Source organism: Lacerta agilis, chromosome 1, assembly GCF_009819535.1.
Source record: "Lacerta agilis isolate rLacAgi1 chromosome 1, rLacAgi1.pri, whole genome shotgun sequence".
Classification (NCBI taxonomy): domain Eukaryota; kingdom Metazoa; phylum Chordata; class Lepidosauria; order Squamata; family Lacertidae; genus Lacerta; species Lacerta agilis.
This window is the reverse complement of record NC_046312.1, coordinates 92,190,429-92,208,729: the sequence shown is the minus strand read 5'-3', so window position 1 is coordinate 92,208,729 and position 18,301 is coordinate 92,190,429. Positions and strand designations below refer to the sequence as shown.

Sequence of the window (18,301 nt, the reverse complement as noted above, 5' to 3'; positions counted from 1 at the left end):
TGTTGAACTCTGGCTCTCATATGAGTAGTATCACAGGAAGCTGTAAAATACTATAAAATGGACTGGAAATGTAAGGTTTCCTGTGCACTTTCCCCATAATCAATCTTACGGGTATTTAATAGACCTCGGCCATCGCACACTCAAAGCTTGTCTCATAAAGGTGACTGATGGTTTGGGCATTAACACTGTATTTCTTGAGGAATTGCCTCCCACTTGGAGAACCTTGACGAGGAAATTGGAATTTGTAAGCCAGTTAAAGGGAGGTTATCAAAATGGCTGTGGGGAGATTTTAAAAACAACCCCACTATAGACCCATAAAAGAAAACACAGTTACTTTGCTGAAGCCTCCCATAATAGGAATGTATAAGCCAGGCAAAATGCAAGCACTTCTTATAGGAATACTACAGTCCTGTGCTGCTTTGTGCAGACATAGAATAGCAATTTCAAAATCAATCGAGATAAAGTGATACAGATGGGAGATTTATTGACCATGCAGCCAGAGTTTATCAAGTTGGATACTCTATGCCTCTTTATGGTTTCACAATAATAACTGGGGGAGGGGGGGGCTTTAAGGTCATTGCAGATTAGCATGACACACAGATTGATAGTTCACTTTTTCAAATGAGCTTTACCCCTCCCCACCAAAAAACCCTATTGAAATGTACTCCTCACGGGTGCATCCAAATGAACAAGAATTTGAAAAAATCTCCACTCGTTGGGTTAGTGCAGTTTTCAGCATATTTATGTGAAATTCGTCCTTATATTATACTTGCATGCTTTCATGTGAAAAAAGAGGCATGTTATTAGAATGTAGAGTTGGAAAATTCTATTGAATCATAGAATTGTGAAGTTGGAAGGGACCCCGAGGGTCATTAGCCCAATCCCTTGCAATGCAGGAATCTCAATACTTGGGCCCCCATCCAATTTGAAACCATATCAGACCCTGCTTAGCTTTTCAAACATGCTTGCAGTTTTTATTGCTGCACCACTAAAGGAATACAAACCTTCATGACTAATTGGTTTGAAATGTAATGCTGTCCCTTTTCCCCCCCCTGTTCCACTTGGTTATCAGAGCCTGTTCCCTATTCTCTTCGCTGCTATTTTTGTAGCTGCACACGCACTTGTTAAGCACAGATCTATTTTTATCTTATGAAGTTATCTTATGAAGAATTATTGGGGTTCACTCATCCCTCCAGTTAGAAAAGTTACATCTTGAAATTTCTGCTTGCAGTGACTCACAAAGAAATACTTCCCTCTCATGTCACATGTGAGAGTGAGCCATTCACTTGAGTAGTTGTGACGTGAAACGGAGCTGACTCAAAGAGTGTAAGAACTGGTTCAGTGTTTTCACAGTGGGAATACAGATATCAATACCTTGTTGGAAGCGGCCAAGTTCAGCAGGCCCTCATCATGCTGTCTAGGTTATCTGATTGCATTTTGCAGAGGCACTGGGAACAGGAGAGATGGTTTGGTCCAACAGAAAGTTCTCCCCTCTCCTCCCTCCACCCATTGTGCTGGGGTTTCTCCCAGTGTTTCCCTCTGTCGCCTCCTCATGCTTCAGTCACTGGACCTTCTAACCATAGTGGCAAAACGGCAGGAGCCAGCATTACTCTTCCTACCGATTTGATTACATTTCTGTCATTTTGAATGAAATGTGTTGCAATAGTTTCTATAACCATATACTGCGGCATGTGCTGGTCAGTTACACACCTCTAATACACATAGGTGCTCTGTGCCAGTTGTAGTGCTTCATTAAGATTAATTCTGTGACTTATACAGTGTGCAAATTGGCATAAATGCATTATATTGTTAATATTTGGAGAGGTGAAAGCTCATAAACCCACCCAAAGCTTTATTGAGCCACCTTTCTGGGATTTCAGCAGCTGTTGCCTGAGGTTTTTTTTTTAGCCATAAGAATTGGTGGCTTTCTGTTACTTTTTGATTTAAAAGAAATCTGAGGTTCTCATGAAGCAGAATTATGTGCCTACTACTTCAAACAGTCTTGAGGAATATGCAGCACATGCAGGTTCTGACTGGGCGAGAGTGATCCTGACCCGAGGCTGAGGAGCTGACTACATGTTGAGATGCTCTGGAAAGCTATGCTTTGAGAATCTGCAAAAGCCAACAGACAAACATGGGAATGAAAGCCCAATATAAAATACACAAAACCGTGAAAGACACTACAATATGAACTACGAGAATATTATGAAAATATTTAAACTTGAAATTATATCAACAAATAGACTGAAATCACATAAAACATGTATGCAAGTATCTACTCGAAGGCATGGTCTATGGCTTATTATCCAAATGATCAGCTCTGAAGGTGCAGAGTTGGATGTGCAATATTTATATACTGTAAAGTGATAGTGCAAAGTCTCTCAGGCGTCCTCGTCTGTCCTCTGACAGGTGGCTAGCTTCTTGTCCCCCGTTTCACGGTTACGGTTTCATCAAGGAACGGACTTCATCAAGAGGTATACAAGATTAACCCTGACTAAACAACTCCAACACTTCAATGGTTCATTTCACTAGCAAAGGCTGATCAGCACAACCTTCAAAGGCAATTTCGGCGAAGAACTCTGCTGTGCAGAAGGTGCTTGGAACACTGTTTCAAGGCTGGAACACAAGGAAACGCTTTGGATGTTGTACAAGTAAGATACTTCCTATTGGCTAATACAGGGGTAGTCCAACCTTTTTATACCTACCGCCCACTAATGCATCTTTCCTTGATGGTAAAATCCCCCTACTGCCCACCTAGAATCCTGAAACGCCCACTAGTGGGCGGTAGGGACCAGGTTGACATGTTACAGACCTATTTGCCCCTTCAAAGTCCCCATTCCTCAACTGATACTGTAGAAAGTACCAAATAGGAGCCACACTAGATCGAAAATTAGATCGCAATCTTCTTTGGGCACAAATAGGAGCCACACTAGATCGAAAATTAGATCGCAATCTTCTTGGGGCAGGAATATTTGGTTGTTACTCTTAAGTACTGTGTCTCTCTAATGTTGCAGTGTCTCATCCAGTTCAATAATAATAATAATAGCAGTTGGAATTTCCTTACACCAGTCTTGAAGCCTAAGATGGGCACTATCCTGTTCACATATCCCAACTGAGTTTTCGAAGGCCTGGTCTCCTTTGAGGCTTGCTTTCTAATACTGGAGGTTTGTATCTCGTCTAGATTTCTACTCCATTCTGGTGTTTCTGTGAGATGTGAATAGCTGAGGGCAGTAAACCCAAGCCTTGCACCCTTGGGAGCAATATTGGCTGAAAGACATTAATCCTTTGGCACATGACTTTTCCAAAGGAGATCGTCATGTCCTAATCCCCTCCCCCCCCACACACACACCTTGTCTTCATCTGCTGGATCCTCTTCAGCCTCACCTTGTAATGCCGCCTCTCCTAGATGACAGGGCTGGCGTACTGCTTCCTTCCAAGCCAGCTCTCCCCTGATGTAACCAAGTCTGAAACACACTTTGCTCCTCTTGCACCTGTCTTTCCTCCCATTTACCTCTACGGCTCTTTTGCACAACCTGTCTTCAGTGGTGTAGGTTGTTGCTATTTGGCCTCAGGTTACTCTGATTTGTAACCATAAAACAGTTGGGGATTCCCCCCCCCCAGCCAAAGATCCATTGGTGGGAGAGTGCACATGCCAGTAGCAAGCAGGGCTGGAAGCAAAAGTAGGTGGGACAATTAATGTAATTTCTACCTTTGTATGGTAGGCTAGTTTCTACACAGTCACATACTTCTCTCTACCTTCTATCCAGGGAAGCAGGAGTCAGTATCACAGTGCTAGGACATCTTTCAAGCAGGTAAAAGTGCCTGAAGTCATGAAGTTAGGCTGGTGAGGGTTCATGGCCTGCAGGAGCCTGTGACCTGGGGAGAATTCCAGGGGCCAAATAAGCCTGGAGGGAGATACATTTGGCCCCCAAAGCCTGAGGTTGCAATTGGCAAAGGGATCCTCTGCTCCTCAAGCTTATGCTTTAAGGGGGTAACAACATTTAAATAGTGCTCGTCACATTAGCCTCATCTTGTACCCCCCCAAACCCATCTATAATGCTGAGAAGTTGGGTACGTACACTCCTGAGATATTTGTTACACGGCTGGTAAGCTTGAATGTACTTTCTCTTCAGAACGATAGCGTTAGCAAAATTTTCTCTGATTAGAAGCAAACGGAGCTCTGCAGAGTCATCAGTTTGATGAGAATAGCCTGTTGTGCACTGATGGCTTTTTAAAGAAAATTCCCTGAGGGGATTTTTTTTTTTAACAAACCCTTGTATCTGGCCTCAGCAGCAGTAAATGGGCTGCTTAATCGTATCCTTAAACTATGCCGAGTTCCACTTAAGTGAATGGGCACCAAGAGAAAGCCTTAGCTCATGAAGAAAGCTATTCCCTCCTCCCCCAAACTTATATTCTCATTCTCTCAACATGCTGAAAAGTTTTACACTAGCTATAAAAGCCTTGAAGGATAGTTTTCTGGTTGTATATCCACTATACCTTTAAAGCACATTCCACCCCCACAGAATTCTGGGCACTAGTTTACCCCTCAGAGTTACAGTGCCCAGCAACCTTTATCGAACTGAAGTACCCAGAACTCTTTAGAGTGGAGTGGTGGTGTTTCAAACATATTTTAAAGGCATAGTGTGTAGGCCCTTGAAGCTACCACCTTGCTGAAGCTGAGCTAGTCACTGCAAGGAACCACATGTGTGCCATTTGGGGCACCATGGGGGAAGAAAGGCAGGACATGAATAAAAGCAAAATATATTTATTACATTTATAAACATTTCCCACCAAGGAGCTCAGGATGGTGTACCTCAGGCTTCCTCAACCTCGGCCCTCCAGATGTTTTGAGACTACAATTTCCATCATCCCTGACCACTGGTCCTGCTAGCTAGGGATCATGGGAGTTGTAGGCCAAAAACATCTGGAGGGCCAAGGTTGAGGAAGCCTGGGGTACATGGTTCAGCCCCTCTTCATTTAATCCTCACAAAAATTCCATGAGGTAGACTACACTGTGAGGTCGGGACTGGTACAAGGTCACCCCAGGTCTCTCATCAGCCCCAGCCAACATGGCCAATGCTAATGCATGATGGGAGTTGTAATCCAACAGCACCTGAAGGGCCACACGTTCCCCATCACAGATTTAATTCATTTCCCATTCTTCCATAGCTGAACTGGAAAATGACAAGTGACAAGGAGGAAATGTTCATTGGTTCGTTCATTTTGTGTGTCGCCCTTCATCTGTAGATCTTGGGGTGGTTCACAACATAGAAATATTGGATAAAAAAATGAAAACAAAATGCATAATAAAACAAGAACAAATGAGACCCACAAACCAGTAACCTCATCTCTTCTCTCCCCCTCCCCCTTATTTGTTAGAGGATTTATAAACTGCTTCCCAACAAATGTTTCCAAAGTGGCGCATGGCCACTTTTTAATTTAGAAAAAAAACCCACAAACCTATATAGCAAAAATGAAATAGAGAAAACAATATTAAAATGAGGTGCTGTGAAGCGGTATCTTCAACAGATTTGCTAATCTTGTTCTAGTGCATGAAGGTCAGCGTAATGACCTTCAGAAGGCAGAAATTGGAGATTAAGAAGGCAAAGATAAAACCCCAGTGAAAAATATTGACTTCGTTGATGAACTGCATTATTTTATCATGATTTGAAGTATTTCCCCCACAAAGCTTTGCAGGTTGGGTTCTGAAAAGTGGCAACCCATTTCAGTGAGGAAAGAAGAGCAATCCCATAAGTTTTCGAACTATGTGGCAAATAATATCTCAAACCAATGATTCCTTGTTTTAATATTACTTCAGTACCTTTCTCAGCATCTCAATAAATGGGGGAACATCTCATGAGTCAGTTCTCAGCCTTTCCAACATGTTATATGCATTTTGTATCCATGTTACCTTCTTTGCCCTAGCACTACATTTTCACACGCACCAACTCACAAAATGATTTAAATTTTTTTTTTATAAAATGAAGGTACCCATTTTTCATATATATTTTTCTCATGAACTGATGCTATCTCTGTCATGCCTCTCCCCATTATCTAGAGAAACATAGGTTCCAAAAGGCATGCTCCTGCTCTTTTGCCTTCACTGATCATTCTTAACACCTTTCAACAAAAGAAATGATAAACAGTAATGAAAAAGTCGATTGTATCAGCTGCCAAGGCACCAGGCTCCTTTGGACAGACCGGAAATTAAAGTGAGGCTGTTCCGCAGATTATTCCTTCAGCCACTACAGAGAAAAAGCGAATTCAAAGTGTAATTCTCCTGTGCCTAGTAAGAGGCAACATTTTGCATGATAGTAATTGCAGATGCAATGTGAACAACTTATTTCCTTCCTTCTTTTTCTTAATTGCTTTGTGGAAGAAGTAAGACCCACCTCTCTGTATTTCCCCCTCCTTCCATTTCCATTAAGTGGGCCAATTTGCTTTTCCATTACTTATAATTTATGAAAATCTGGACCTCATCTAGATCTGTCTTCTCTCTCTCAAAATTACAGCCTTGCTTCTTGAGGTGCTGAAGCCGGTTGCCATAGCTACTGCAGCATGATTATCTATGATGATAAAGGCAACTTTCTCAAAGGACATTAAACAGTTCTTATCCAGAAGAAAATAACAGCAGTGTCCTGTGAGATGGCCTCTCGCGCAGAAAACCAATTGGGAGACTGAGGGAGAGGTGACTCTTCCACAGATGCAATTACTTCTATCCCACTCACTACAACTAGTGCTGTTGTTACTGTCTTAAAAGTCAGCCCTATTAAAACTGTTCTTGCCTTTGTTGTTGTTGTTATCTGTCTCTCTAATAACCAACTCCGGTGGTTGAATGCCAACTAAGTTGGAAGTCAAAACAGGCCTACTGAAAAACAAGATGGAGGGATCAGCATTCTCAGGTGAACATGAGGTATGCAGAAGTAGGCTACAGGACAGTTGTTTAAAAAAACAACCTGTGACCTTTCAAATGTCATTGGAAAATAAATAATTCAAATTAAAATTTTATTTATACCCTGCCCATCTAGGAAGGAAGGAAGCATAGGTATAGGCAGGCTTTATGTTGGGGGCAGAACCTCAGTTAGTTTAGTATTTTTTATGGATTTAAAATTTAGTCCCCTGCCCCCCCCCCAGCTTGGCTACGCCCATGGAAGAAAGGAAGGATTAAACTAATAAGGAAACCATCCTCTTGCATCTTCAGGCAGCTCTGTTTAGGGAAATTTTAATATTTGATGTTTTATTGTGTTTTTAATATTCTGTTGGGAGCCGCCCAGAGTGGCTGGGGAAACCCAGCCAGATGGGCAGGGTACAGTGCCGTATTTACATACAAGCTAAACAAGCTATAGCTTAGGGGCCCACTCTTTTGGGGGCCCCCAAAAAAATTAAAGGAGAAAAAAACCTGGATGTACATTTCCAAAATATAACATAAAAAGCAAATAAAATAAAACCTACATACAGCAAGTTTTGTGTCGTGTAGGCTCCTATGATGTAACTAATGGGCCCCGTCTGCTCCCTAAAATATCACTGGTTTGCTCTTTTCTATATATAGGGTGCCTACATTCTGCATGTGCAAATGGCTTTAGATACCTATTAGGTCCATAAATTACCATATAGCATATATTCAACACAAAAACAGCGACAATTTGTTGTTAACAAAGGACAGCTGGACATATAAAAGGGCTCCATTACCTTCAGTAGTTTAGGGCCTTATCAAACCTAAATCCGGCCCTAGCAGGGTATAAATAATAAATTATTATTATTGGCACTAAAAGGCTGCACCAGTTGAATTTCTTCCTGCCTATCATACTGATTGAGCACTGGGGCCAGGTATTTACTGCTGTATTAAAGGCCCGTCAGATAAGATAGTGGAGGCGGATGTTTAGGGATGTGCTTTGAGTCGCAGGTTCGACCTCCTGCAGCTGGGAAAACAACCTTTTGCCGGGGACCTTGGAGAGCTCTCCTAGAGGCAGTGTGCAGGCAGTTCTTTTCGCCCGCTCCAAGGCACCCCCAGGCTAGGGAAAGCAAGGCGCGCGCGGCGGCGGCGGCGGCGGCGGCGGCGGCAGCAACAACAGCACGTGGCGCTGGCGGCGGGAGCGGCCTTTCCGAAGGGGGCGGAGCGAGCAGCAGCTGGTGCGCTTTGCGCGGCTAGACTGCCGGCCACCTGCCCGCCGTCGTGAGTTTCCCAAGCACTTCGGAGCAGCCAGGTGCCTTTGATTGGACCAGCCTCCCCCTCCTCCGCCCGCTCCCATGCCGCTGAACGGCTCCTCAGGCGCCGGAGGAGTCAACCGCACCTCGTCCTCGCCGTCTCCCGGCTCAGGCGACGGCGAGCCCGTGTCCCTCTTCCGCCTGCTGGTGCTGAGCCTGCTGGCACTGCTGACCCTGGCCACGCTCGTGTGGAACCTGCTGGTGCTGGCCACCATCGTGCGCGTGAGGGCTTTCCACCGCGCGCCGCACAACCTGGTGGCGTCCACGGCGGCGGCCGACGCGCTGGTGGCGGCGCTGGTGATGCCTCTCAGCCTGGCCAAGGAGCTGTCGGGCGGGCGGCGCTGGCGCCTGGGCCGGGCGCTGTGCCACGCGTGGGTCTGCTGCGACGTACTCTGCTGCACGGCCAGCATCTGGAGCGTGGCCGCCATCGCCCTCGACCGCTACTGGTCCGTCTCGAGGCACCTGCGCTACACCCCCCGCGCGCGCCGCCGAGCCTCGGGCGCCCTCATCGGCGTGGCGTGGGCGCTGGGCGCGCTCATCGCGCTGCTGCCGCTGCTGCTCGGCTGGGGAGGCAGCTCGTACAGCGCCGAGCAGCAGCGCTGCCAGGTCAGCCCCGAGCCCGCCTACGCCGTCTTCTCCACGGGAGGCGCTTTCTACCTGCCCCTGGGCGTCGTGCTCTTCGTCTACTGGAAGATCTACAAGGCGGCCAAGTTCCGCGTCGGAGGCAGGAACGCCGTCGGGCCCCTCCCAGAAACGGGCCAGGTAAAGCACCGCGGGGCGGGGGAGATTGGTGCGCAGGGAGGACGGGGGTGTGGGGTGCGACGTGATATGTGAGGCTGCGTTGGAATCCTGCTCCCCCGCAACGCCACTCTCTGAACTGTCAGGGGTTGGGCTAGATGACCAGTGGGGATCCCTCCCAACATTTGGGAGGGGTTCGCGGCGCGGCTGGGGGAAAGTGATACGCGAGGCTTCGTTGGAATCCGGCTCCCCCGCAATGCCACCCTCGGATCTGTCAGGGGGTGGGCTAGATGACCCTCCAACTCTAAAGTTCTGTGGGGGAGCAGGGGGTCGCGCGCAACGTGGTTGAGCAATAGGGCGAACGGTGGGTCGGATAAGTTTTAACAAACCGGAATCTAAATCTGCGTTTCACCAGCAGGCATCCAAACAATTCAAGGTTGGATTGTTGAACTTGGCCGTTGAGCAGGTGTAGACAGCAGTTGCTGCAAGCCAGGGTTATTTCGAACCAGCGCCAGTTCAGACTTTGGTTTTATAGCTCCGGAATTGCAAATCTTTTCAAAAGCAACTGAGGCTGTGAAGGAGAGGCATTTATCGCATTCATGAAACTGCTATGCAGCCTAGAATGAAAGCTTCTTTCTTTCTTTCGGAATCAAGTTTTGAAACTTGCAAGCAGAAAGATGCAAGCTGGAAATTTTTACCTGGATGCAGCTGGAAATTCAGGGGGCCATAGTGAAAAGGAGAGGAAGTGCGTTTATCCAGAGCTTTTGCTTAGCTTCTTAAGTGTGAAGTGTAGGTTTTCCAAGCCTGCTTGAAAGTTCTGCTCTCTGCTGAGGGGAGTGTCTACCTCTAATCCCAGGTGTGTGGGTTCTGGAGAAAGTTACCGATACTCGGTGTTATTTATGCTCTGGGGTTAGCTCTAACATTGGGAAGAGTTTCTAGAACAGCTGTAGGGACTTCTGGATGTATTGGAAACAGCAAAAGTGAACATCAGGACAGAAAGATTCAGCTAGGAATAGCTGGAGGATGAGAGTGGAGTGGCACATCTGAGATGGAAAGTAGATAAATGTGCAGGCATTAGACAGACAGTGTGGCAGAATGAATGGGGAGATGCAAAATTACACAGCTGGTTTGAAATCTGTTTTCGTCTTATGCGCTGCTTTTCTGTTTTGGTGCAGCCTCAAAAGCTGATGCTCATTGTGTGAAGAAAGAAACCATTGTAAATACAAATATTTGCCGTGCAGTGCTTCTAAGGTTTTACAATGCTTTAAGATGAGGCAGATAATAAATGGTTTCTACCGTTTTATCCTTTGGCACAACCAAAGTGGAAAAGAGCTAATATTTTTATTTATACACATGCAGCCCAATAATGTACATGTTTACACAGAAGGAAGCCCAAACCATGTTCAGTTAAATGGAGTCTTCTGTAGTCTACATCTGCAATCCTAAACACACTCACAGTGCCACTGAAGGCAGTAGGAATAAATTTATGAGTTTAGGATTGTGCTCAAGAGTCTTTAATAGTGTCTGTGTCCCCTTTTATTTTTTTTTGAGGGGGTGCTTTTTATATAAACCATCTTGGGACTCATTCTTTGGTAGGAAGGGAATTACAGTGGTAACTTGGTTTACGAACTTAATCCGTCCCGGAAGTCCATTCTTAAACGAAAACCGTTCTTAAACCAAGGCACGTTTTCCTTAATGAGGCCTCCCGCTGCCGGTGCCCTTCCACCGTTTGGCTTCCGTTCTTAGACCGAGGTAAAGTTTGCAAACTAGGACGCTACTTCCGGTTTTGCGGAGTTCGTAAACCAAATAGTTCGTAAACAGGGCTCTTCTTAAACCGAGGTACCACTGTATCAATATCGCTGGCATGCACACATCTCCCCCAGGTCTCTGCACTGTTTTGGTGTATTACAGAATGGTTTAACTATGTATTGAATTATTCTGTCACACATGCTTGCTTGTGGCAAAGAGTTTGGAAATGAAGTCTTTCTCTTAGAGTCATCATTTGTCTGTCCACCTATGCATCAGTAGGTACATAACCTAAGCCACCTGCGTGCATTTCTTAACTCTTACCCACTCGTGCAGAAAGTAAAGATTAATTGCAGGGGAGGTAAAATATACAGGAATGAACTTTGCATGTCACGTAAAGGAGTTAAGAGAGGGGAATGGGTGGTCAGGCCTGTTTAGTCCAGCATCCTTTTTCCTAGCCAGCCAGGTGCTGCTAGAATGCCTACAAAGGGAGCTCACTTGCTGCATGGCTCTTTTGCTGCATGCCCTAAGCGCCTGGTATTCAAAGGCACACACTGCCTCTGAATAAGGAGGTTCTATTTAGCTATCACTGGGAACTGCTGTTGATAGATTCGTAGAGTTGCAATGGTGCATGAAGGGTGCAGTCCAACCCCCTGCTATGCAGAGATCTTTCACCCGATGTGAGGCTTGAACTCGTGGCTCTGGGATTAAGAATCTCATGTTCTGCCAACTGAGCCTATCCATATTAATATGTACTACCATTTCTCATGCTGGTCACAGTCTCCATACCATTGAAGTCAGCAACAAAAGTTTACATTGGGCTTGATTTTCAGTGCCTGTCGTTTCTGTTCATAAATGATCCCAGTTGATTTCCTTTATAGCTTCCTTGCACGGCTTGATGTGAACGATTGTGACAGATTCCAAGTGTGTCCAAAATCAATGGCAGCAATTTCGGGGGAGGGGGGAGGGGTTAGCCGTGTTAGTTGGTTGCAGCAAAAAAGAACAATGAGACTTGTAGCAAGTTAAAGACTAACAAATGTGTCATTGCATGAAGCTTTTGGTAACTATAGTCCACTTCATAAGATGAATGAAGTGTTATCTTGAGTTACAGCTATATATATGTACACATGGTAGTTTGTGGGGACAAGAAGATGGAATTGTTTCTTTCCGGGGGACGATGATTGTAAAACCGAGAGGATTTGTATCAGATTCTGTGTTTTGTTTTTTATTGGCTTACTGATATAACAATGCAGTTGTTATCGAGAACAAATTTTGGGAAACGCCTGCTGTTAATTACAAAACTCTCATTGCACTTTTCTGCATTACAGTCCCACCACCACATGGGTAGCCCAGAATAATACTGCATTCATGTGATAACGTGGCTGAAGTCCACAAAAGCTTAACCTTCCGACGTTTTTTAAAATTGCATTTCCTATGTTATTGGCTCCATAATTTTCAAGTTTGCAATCGTTTGCTTTTTTTGTAGGCAGAGAAAGAACTTTGATAAATACAATTTTTTGTGATATTAAGAATGAAATTTGTATAATACTGTGTCTTGAAATAAGATACACAGACACAAAAGAATGTGTGTGCACACACATACTGAACATTTGAGGGTGCAGTCCTTGGGATTAAGCCCCATTGAAAAGTAGTGGGACTTACTTCTGAGTAAACATGCACCACGTTACCAATGTCTTGGTAAACTGCAACTTGATGTGTGGGACAAAAATCTTCATTTCCTAAGGCAAGTGCTTAATAGCACTTGAAAAAATAATTTATTGTTATCATATTAAGCAAGGGCGGAGGGAATTGTGGATCGTAAACCCCAAGGGCCCTCAGATCTTCATCATGTCACCACATGGGAGGCGAAGGTGCTGCCTTTATTAGATTACTGTATTATCATGGTAAAGTTGTTGCGTGTTTTGCAACTTTCAATTTATCTGAATGTGTGAATTGGCACCTGAATATAACAGTTACATTTTGGGGGGTGCACATACAGATCTAGTTGTCGCAAGCAACAGCAGGTTCCTACTCACGTTTATGTCAAAGTAACCCCAGCTGAATTAAATCTTTCTTCCATTGAAATGTGGATAGGATCTTAGCATCCTTGATTAGGAAAGTGCTCCACTACTCCCAGTCCAGTTTCCTTTCTTGATAGACAAAACTTCCTTATATACAGTCCCAACCCAAAATGATTTTTAAAATTTATTTTAAGCCTGTCTTTTATTTAATCGTGTGCACACCATTGTCTTGAAACCTTTTTTTGTGCTTGGCTTTACAGTGGAGTAGTTTTAATTATAACTAACAAGGCCAGCTACTAGTGCTACTGGTACTTCAAGTGAGCAGAGTGATAGTCACTGCATTCTCTTCCAGTGTGATCAAATTTGCCTGGGCAAGGACTGCAAAGTTGGGTGCTTCATTTTCCTGGCATTCTGATACGATCTATGAAGGAGATTGATTAGTCACATTCCAGATAGAAATAGGTCATCGACATTCTGCACATTTTTGCAAATATGTTTGTTGGAGTTCTGTATTCACTGTGTCCTTGTTTCAACGTTGAAATAAAACATAGAAGGAACGGGCAAGATCTAAGAAACATTGAGTCAATGTTATCTTCTTGGGAAAGGAAGAGGTGTTGTGCAGAGTTAACAAGACTTGGGGTACCTGCAAGCCATCGCTATTTCACAGGAGTGGCGCAAGTACACATAGGAACTTTAGGCTTTCACATTTTAAATGGATTAAGGAGTTCTATTGCCCTAGTGCAACAAATCCACTTAAAAAATAATAATCCCCAGAATTTCTACTGTTAGGAAAGTGACCGGGAAACACAATGAAAAGTGTTAGATGAACAATTGATTAATGGGGTGATGTATAAAAAGCCTGTCAGGACAAATGCTCATTGCAGAAAACAAATCAGAATGAATGCTCATTAAAGACAGGATATAATCTAATCTCCTGATTTGTGCAAGCAAATCATGATGAATGCTCAATAAACAGGTTGTCTGGAGGGGGCCCTAATCTTTGCACACAGAAAATCGATTCAGTTTTTTGTTTATTTGTAATTGTGGCTTCAACCCTATATCTGCTTGGAGGAATTGGGGGGGGGACGAGGCCCCCTTAAATTCAGTGGGACTTGCACATGCAACAGAATTAGGACATAAAATGGACAGTATATTTTGTTTTAATGCAGTCCCACTGCCATCAATGGGATCACTACAGGTAAGGTTACTAGTAGGATAAGGTTTGCTAACATTCCTGGCAATTAATCATCTGCAGGGCCAAGCCTTTTATGTTAGGATCAAAGTAGACCATAGTTCTCAGTTCTGGTTGCCAGGACTTTTGATGCAGGTAGAAGCAAATACAAAGGAGAGGAGGCTGCAGAAAATGGTCCAGGATGACAGGAAACACCTGAAGCAGCAGGAAGGAAAACAAATCAGTGAGGCAGACTATATTTACTGCGTGTCCTGGAGGCAGTAAAGTCTGAAGTGAAACTGGCAGGTATACTCCCAGCCCCACTTACCTATTTCTGTTACTGTAGCAATTTCACCCCCCCCCCCCTACAAGTCCAACAGAGAAGCATTTGCTTAGGCTACTAATATAGATCCTGGGGAAAGATCTGCAGTCATTGATTTATTGGTTGAGAATATCAATGCAGAGGAGGAGGAGGAGGAATAGACAAATAAATGTCCTTCTATTTCCTAGCATAGGCGATGCACTTGCAAGTTTCAAAGAGGCCTCTATGCTCTCATGTGTTGTTACATTCCAGATTCATGTCTCTCACCTGTAGGGAAGGACTGCACTATCCACCCTGATGACTTTTTGCTCACACTTAGCCTTTCTGGGGCTGCTACCCTCCTCTCATACTAAAGAGGTTCAAAACAGTCAGGCCCTTACAGATGGAACCCTGAGTTAGGCAAAGCAACATTAAATGCCTATTAATTTCTCACTTCAGTGATAACAATTATGTTTTGTCCATTCCTTTGTAGTTGGATTACTGAATAAAGCTGAGGACAGACAAACAGAGCAGTCTCTAACAGAGCTGTACCTCATGTTGGGTCTCTGCTGTTTGTCAGTAAAGCGTCATACAAAGAGTAAGATCCAACAAATGCTTCTCCTTACTACCCTGCTGCTTCCCCTACATGGGAGCATCTCGAGCTGATTTGGCAGGGCTGAAGTGGGAGAGAGACCAGAAGTCCCACTGCATGAGTGCATTTCTGTTGCACAAGCAGGTGGAAATCATTGGATGTCACCCGGAAGCCCTTAATTTGAGCTGTGGTCTAAACCAGAGCCTAGGGCTTGCCGAACAGAAGGCCGGCGGTTCAAATCCCCGCAACGGGGTGAGCTCCCGTTGCTCGGTCCCTGCTCCTGCCCACCTAGCAGTTCGAAAGCACATCAAAGTGCAAGTAGATAAATGGGTACCACTCTGGCGGGAAGGTAAACGGTGTTTCCGTGTGCTGCTCTGGTTTCGCCAGAAGTGGCTTAGTCATGCTAGCCACATGACCTGGAAGCTGGACGCCGGCTCCCACGGCCTATAGAGCGAGATGAGCGCCTCAACCCCAGAATCGTCCGTGACTGGACCTAACGGTCAGGGGTCCCTTTACCTTTACCTTTCAGCACCAGAGCTTCTCCTCAATACTGTTTGCTAGTCATCAACAACCAGTACCAGGCAAGTCCTGCAGTGCTGGTGGTTGTTTTAGTTTTCCAGTAACATTTTCCAGCAATATTAGCCATTCAGAGAGCAAACAGCTGTGGTCATTCCAGTGTTGTGTGTATGATTCATGTCAGAGGGTGCAACGTTTTGAGGCAGACTGGTGTATTTTTTTGGGGGGGGGGAGGGGGGTCTACAGGGAAGGGTTAATTGATGAAAAAAACCCAATCTTTCTGTTTCTCCTGTTGACGTTAGCCTCTGCTAAATCAAAGCACCCTGGGCTCTCATGTGATGAAGGTCAGTTCAAAGACATCTAGCAGTGGAAGAACTGGATAGAACCCTTTTTGTTCATTGCTATGTATTATTCCATTAGTATTGATGCTGCTGTAGTACCCTGTGGGGTGTGTGTGTGTGTGTGTGCTTTGGACAGTGGGGATACATTTCAATAGGCTAGAGAGAGGGCCAGTTTTCCTTGGCTCCCACATCTAGCCAAATGTTGGATTACTATAACGAAAGTGCCAAACATTATGACTAGGATAAAAAAAGCCCATTTCTGTGCAGATGTTCACTTGGGGACATTGCCATTTTTGCTTTTCTTGTGCTGCGTGGGATGTTACTTTGTACTGCTTGAGATCAAGGGGAATAGGTTTAGGGCAGAATGGCTTGAAAGGCAGAAATCCATGCACAAGACCTCACCACCCTTTGGATTCTGACACTTGAGGTAGTGCAGCGGTAGAGTTTGTGCTGTATGTTGCTGGAGTGAAAAACGGGGCAGCGTAGTTCTGTCCTGATCTGCATTTTTCTTGCCTCCCTCCACCCCAGCAGAAAACTTGCAATAAACTATATATGTGTCTATAAATATACATATATAGTGATTGAAGTCTAGAGTTTGGGCTTGGACACAGCTGGTCTGTCATTTGAAAAACAGTGAAGGGTTGTGTGTTGTGTGTAGAAATCCTTTACTTAAACAAAACTGTCTTGGTAATAATTCCTGTTTGCTTTTATGTCAAGGTGAAAGAAGCTTCTCATCAGCCGCAGATGGTGTTTACAGCTCGTCATGCGACTGTCACTTTCCAGACAGATGCTGGAGAAACATGGAGAGAACAGAAAGAGAAGAAAGCGGCTCTGATGGTTGGCATTTTAATTGGTGTGTTTGTACTTTGCTGGATTCCCTTCTTTGTCACAGAACTAATAAGCCCCCTCTGCTCCTGCACCATAGCACCAGTCTGGAAAAGCATCTTCCTCTGGCTTGGTTACTCCAACTCCTTCTTCAATCCTCTGATTTATACAGCTTTTAACAAAAACTACAACAATGCATTCAAAAACCTTTTTGTGAGGCAGAGGTAAAAAGAGCAGTGGTGTGGGGTGGGGCAGGGCTGCCAGACCTATTGGATTGTACTAAGATCCTTTAGGCAAATTTTGTTTGCTAGGTAATTCCGTTTGCGTATTTCGCTTGACTGTGGGAATTAAGCAATAAGAACGGGTGATATATCAGAAACATAGCCCGTTACACACCCTCCATTGCAATGCAGCCCAACTTTCTAGATAAGAAATCTCTAACCACTGCAAAAGTCCTCCTGCCCAGTTGGCTGCAGCTCCCTATATGAAAGGCAGCAAATAATTTTAAGAACGCCCATTTCGATCACAATTAAGCCTGTGCAACAAGCTGTCCTGTGTTGCCTTGTAAAGGCTAGACCGTATTTGCTCATTTGCCAGTGGCCAGTTTTAGTGTCACCAATAACTTTTACTATGAAACATTTATGGTGGGTGTAGTAAGGCATCAGAAACAAGAATTCCAAGAGTTGCAAGGCACAACAATACACAGAGCCTGGAGGTAAGTAAAGGGTCAGCAACAAATAAAATCCCTAAAAATATTTGTTTGTTTTAGTAATTCTTCAGATATGAATCAGAATAAAGACCAGCGACTGCTGAGATACAAGAATCATTGGACTTGGGTGGCTGAACTTTTAAAACTTTAATTGCAGCAAAACTGAGCAAAAACAATTATGTGAAATGGCACAAGGAAGTGTTGGGTTAAGGCAGAGGATGGAGGCAATTTTCTGAAGACTACAGTGGGGGGGGGGGAGCATTGAAACTAAATTCTCAGCTGGCAAGTCCAGAGCCTTCCAATTCAAATCAGTTGTTTTGGGGAAATATAGATATGTGGAAACTTTCCTTTAGTAGCTGCAAATGACCCTATTAACTGGACTGGATTTGCCTACATGTAGCCAGCATGTGTTTTATGTCTTAGCCCTGTAACCATAGTGCTAAATGCATTTTATGGGGAAAATCATGACTCTGAACATTGAATGCAAAGAGTGGAAAAAATATTGCATCAACTGGTTTCCTTCAGAGTCATTTAGCGGTTACCAGCATACTTTGGCAAACACTTGGTGTTCCTTTCTTCGAGAAAAATGCTAAGGTGTATTTAATGAAAAATAAGTGCAATCTTTTCTTGCAGCATCACACATGTTTTACTCTGTTGGGATAAATGTGGTAAAGTTCTTTTACTCAGCTGCATGTTCAGCTATTACCTCAGTTTTAATATCAATGCAAAGTTGGCATCAGGCTCATTAAAATGAGTCTGACAGCTTGGTTAGTATAAAATAACTTAATTGCCATATATATATATTTAAAAACAACAGTATGCAATATATACTTTGGTGACACCAATGCAGACCGAATTCTCAAGCTTTAAACTATTGCTTTGAGGTTTCAGGCTACCTCAAGATCCTAGTCTGGGGACCCCTTTCAGTCTTCAGCTAGCACACATGTTGTTTCTAGAGTGAACTCAGGATGTTGAAAATTCTAAAACAGCTATTAAATTCTGTCATTTGTGCTGAAGATTTCTATGCTCTGTGCAGAATTTCAGATGCCAATGTTGTAGCTTGTCAGAGAAATGGGCAAAACATCAATATCTGCACTCATCCCTGTTAGTGAAGAAATGTTTTTTTTATCATGAAT

General features: G+C 44.1%; 1 protein-coding gene across 1 annotated transcript; it reads left to right on the top strand.

The window, feature by feature from the left end:
• Positions 1 to 8,247: 8,247 nt before the first annotated feature.
• Positions 8,248 to 16,722, top strand: LOC117046476 (5-hydroxytryptamine receptor 5B-like). The gene is made up of 2 exons (XM_033148403.1): positions 8,248 to 8,967; positions 16,349 to 16,722. The coding sequence occupies exons 1-2, from the start codon at positions 8,248 to 8,250 to the stop codon at positions 16,682 to 16,684; spliced, it is 1,056 nt and encodes a 351-aa protein (XP_033004294.1). The 3' UTR covers positions 16,685 to 16,722.
• Positions 16,723 to 18,301: the final 1,579 nt, after the last annotated feature.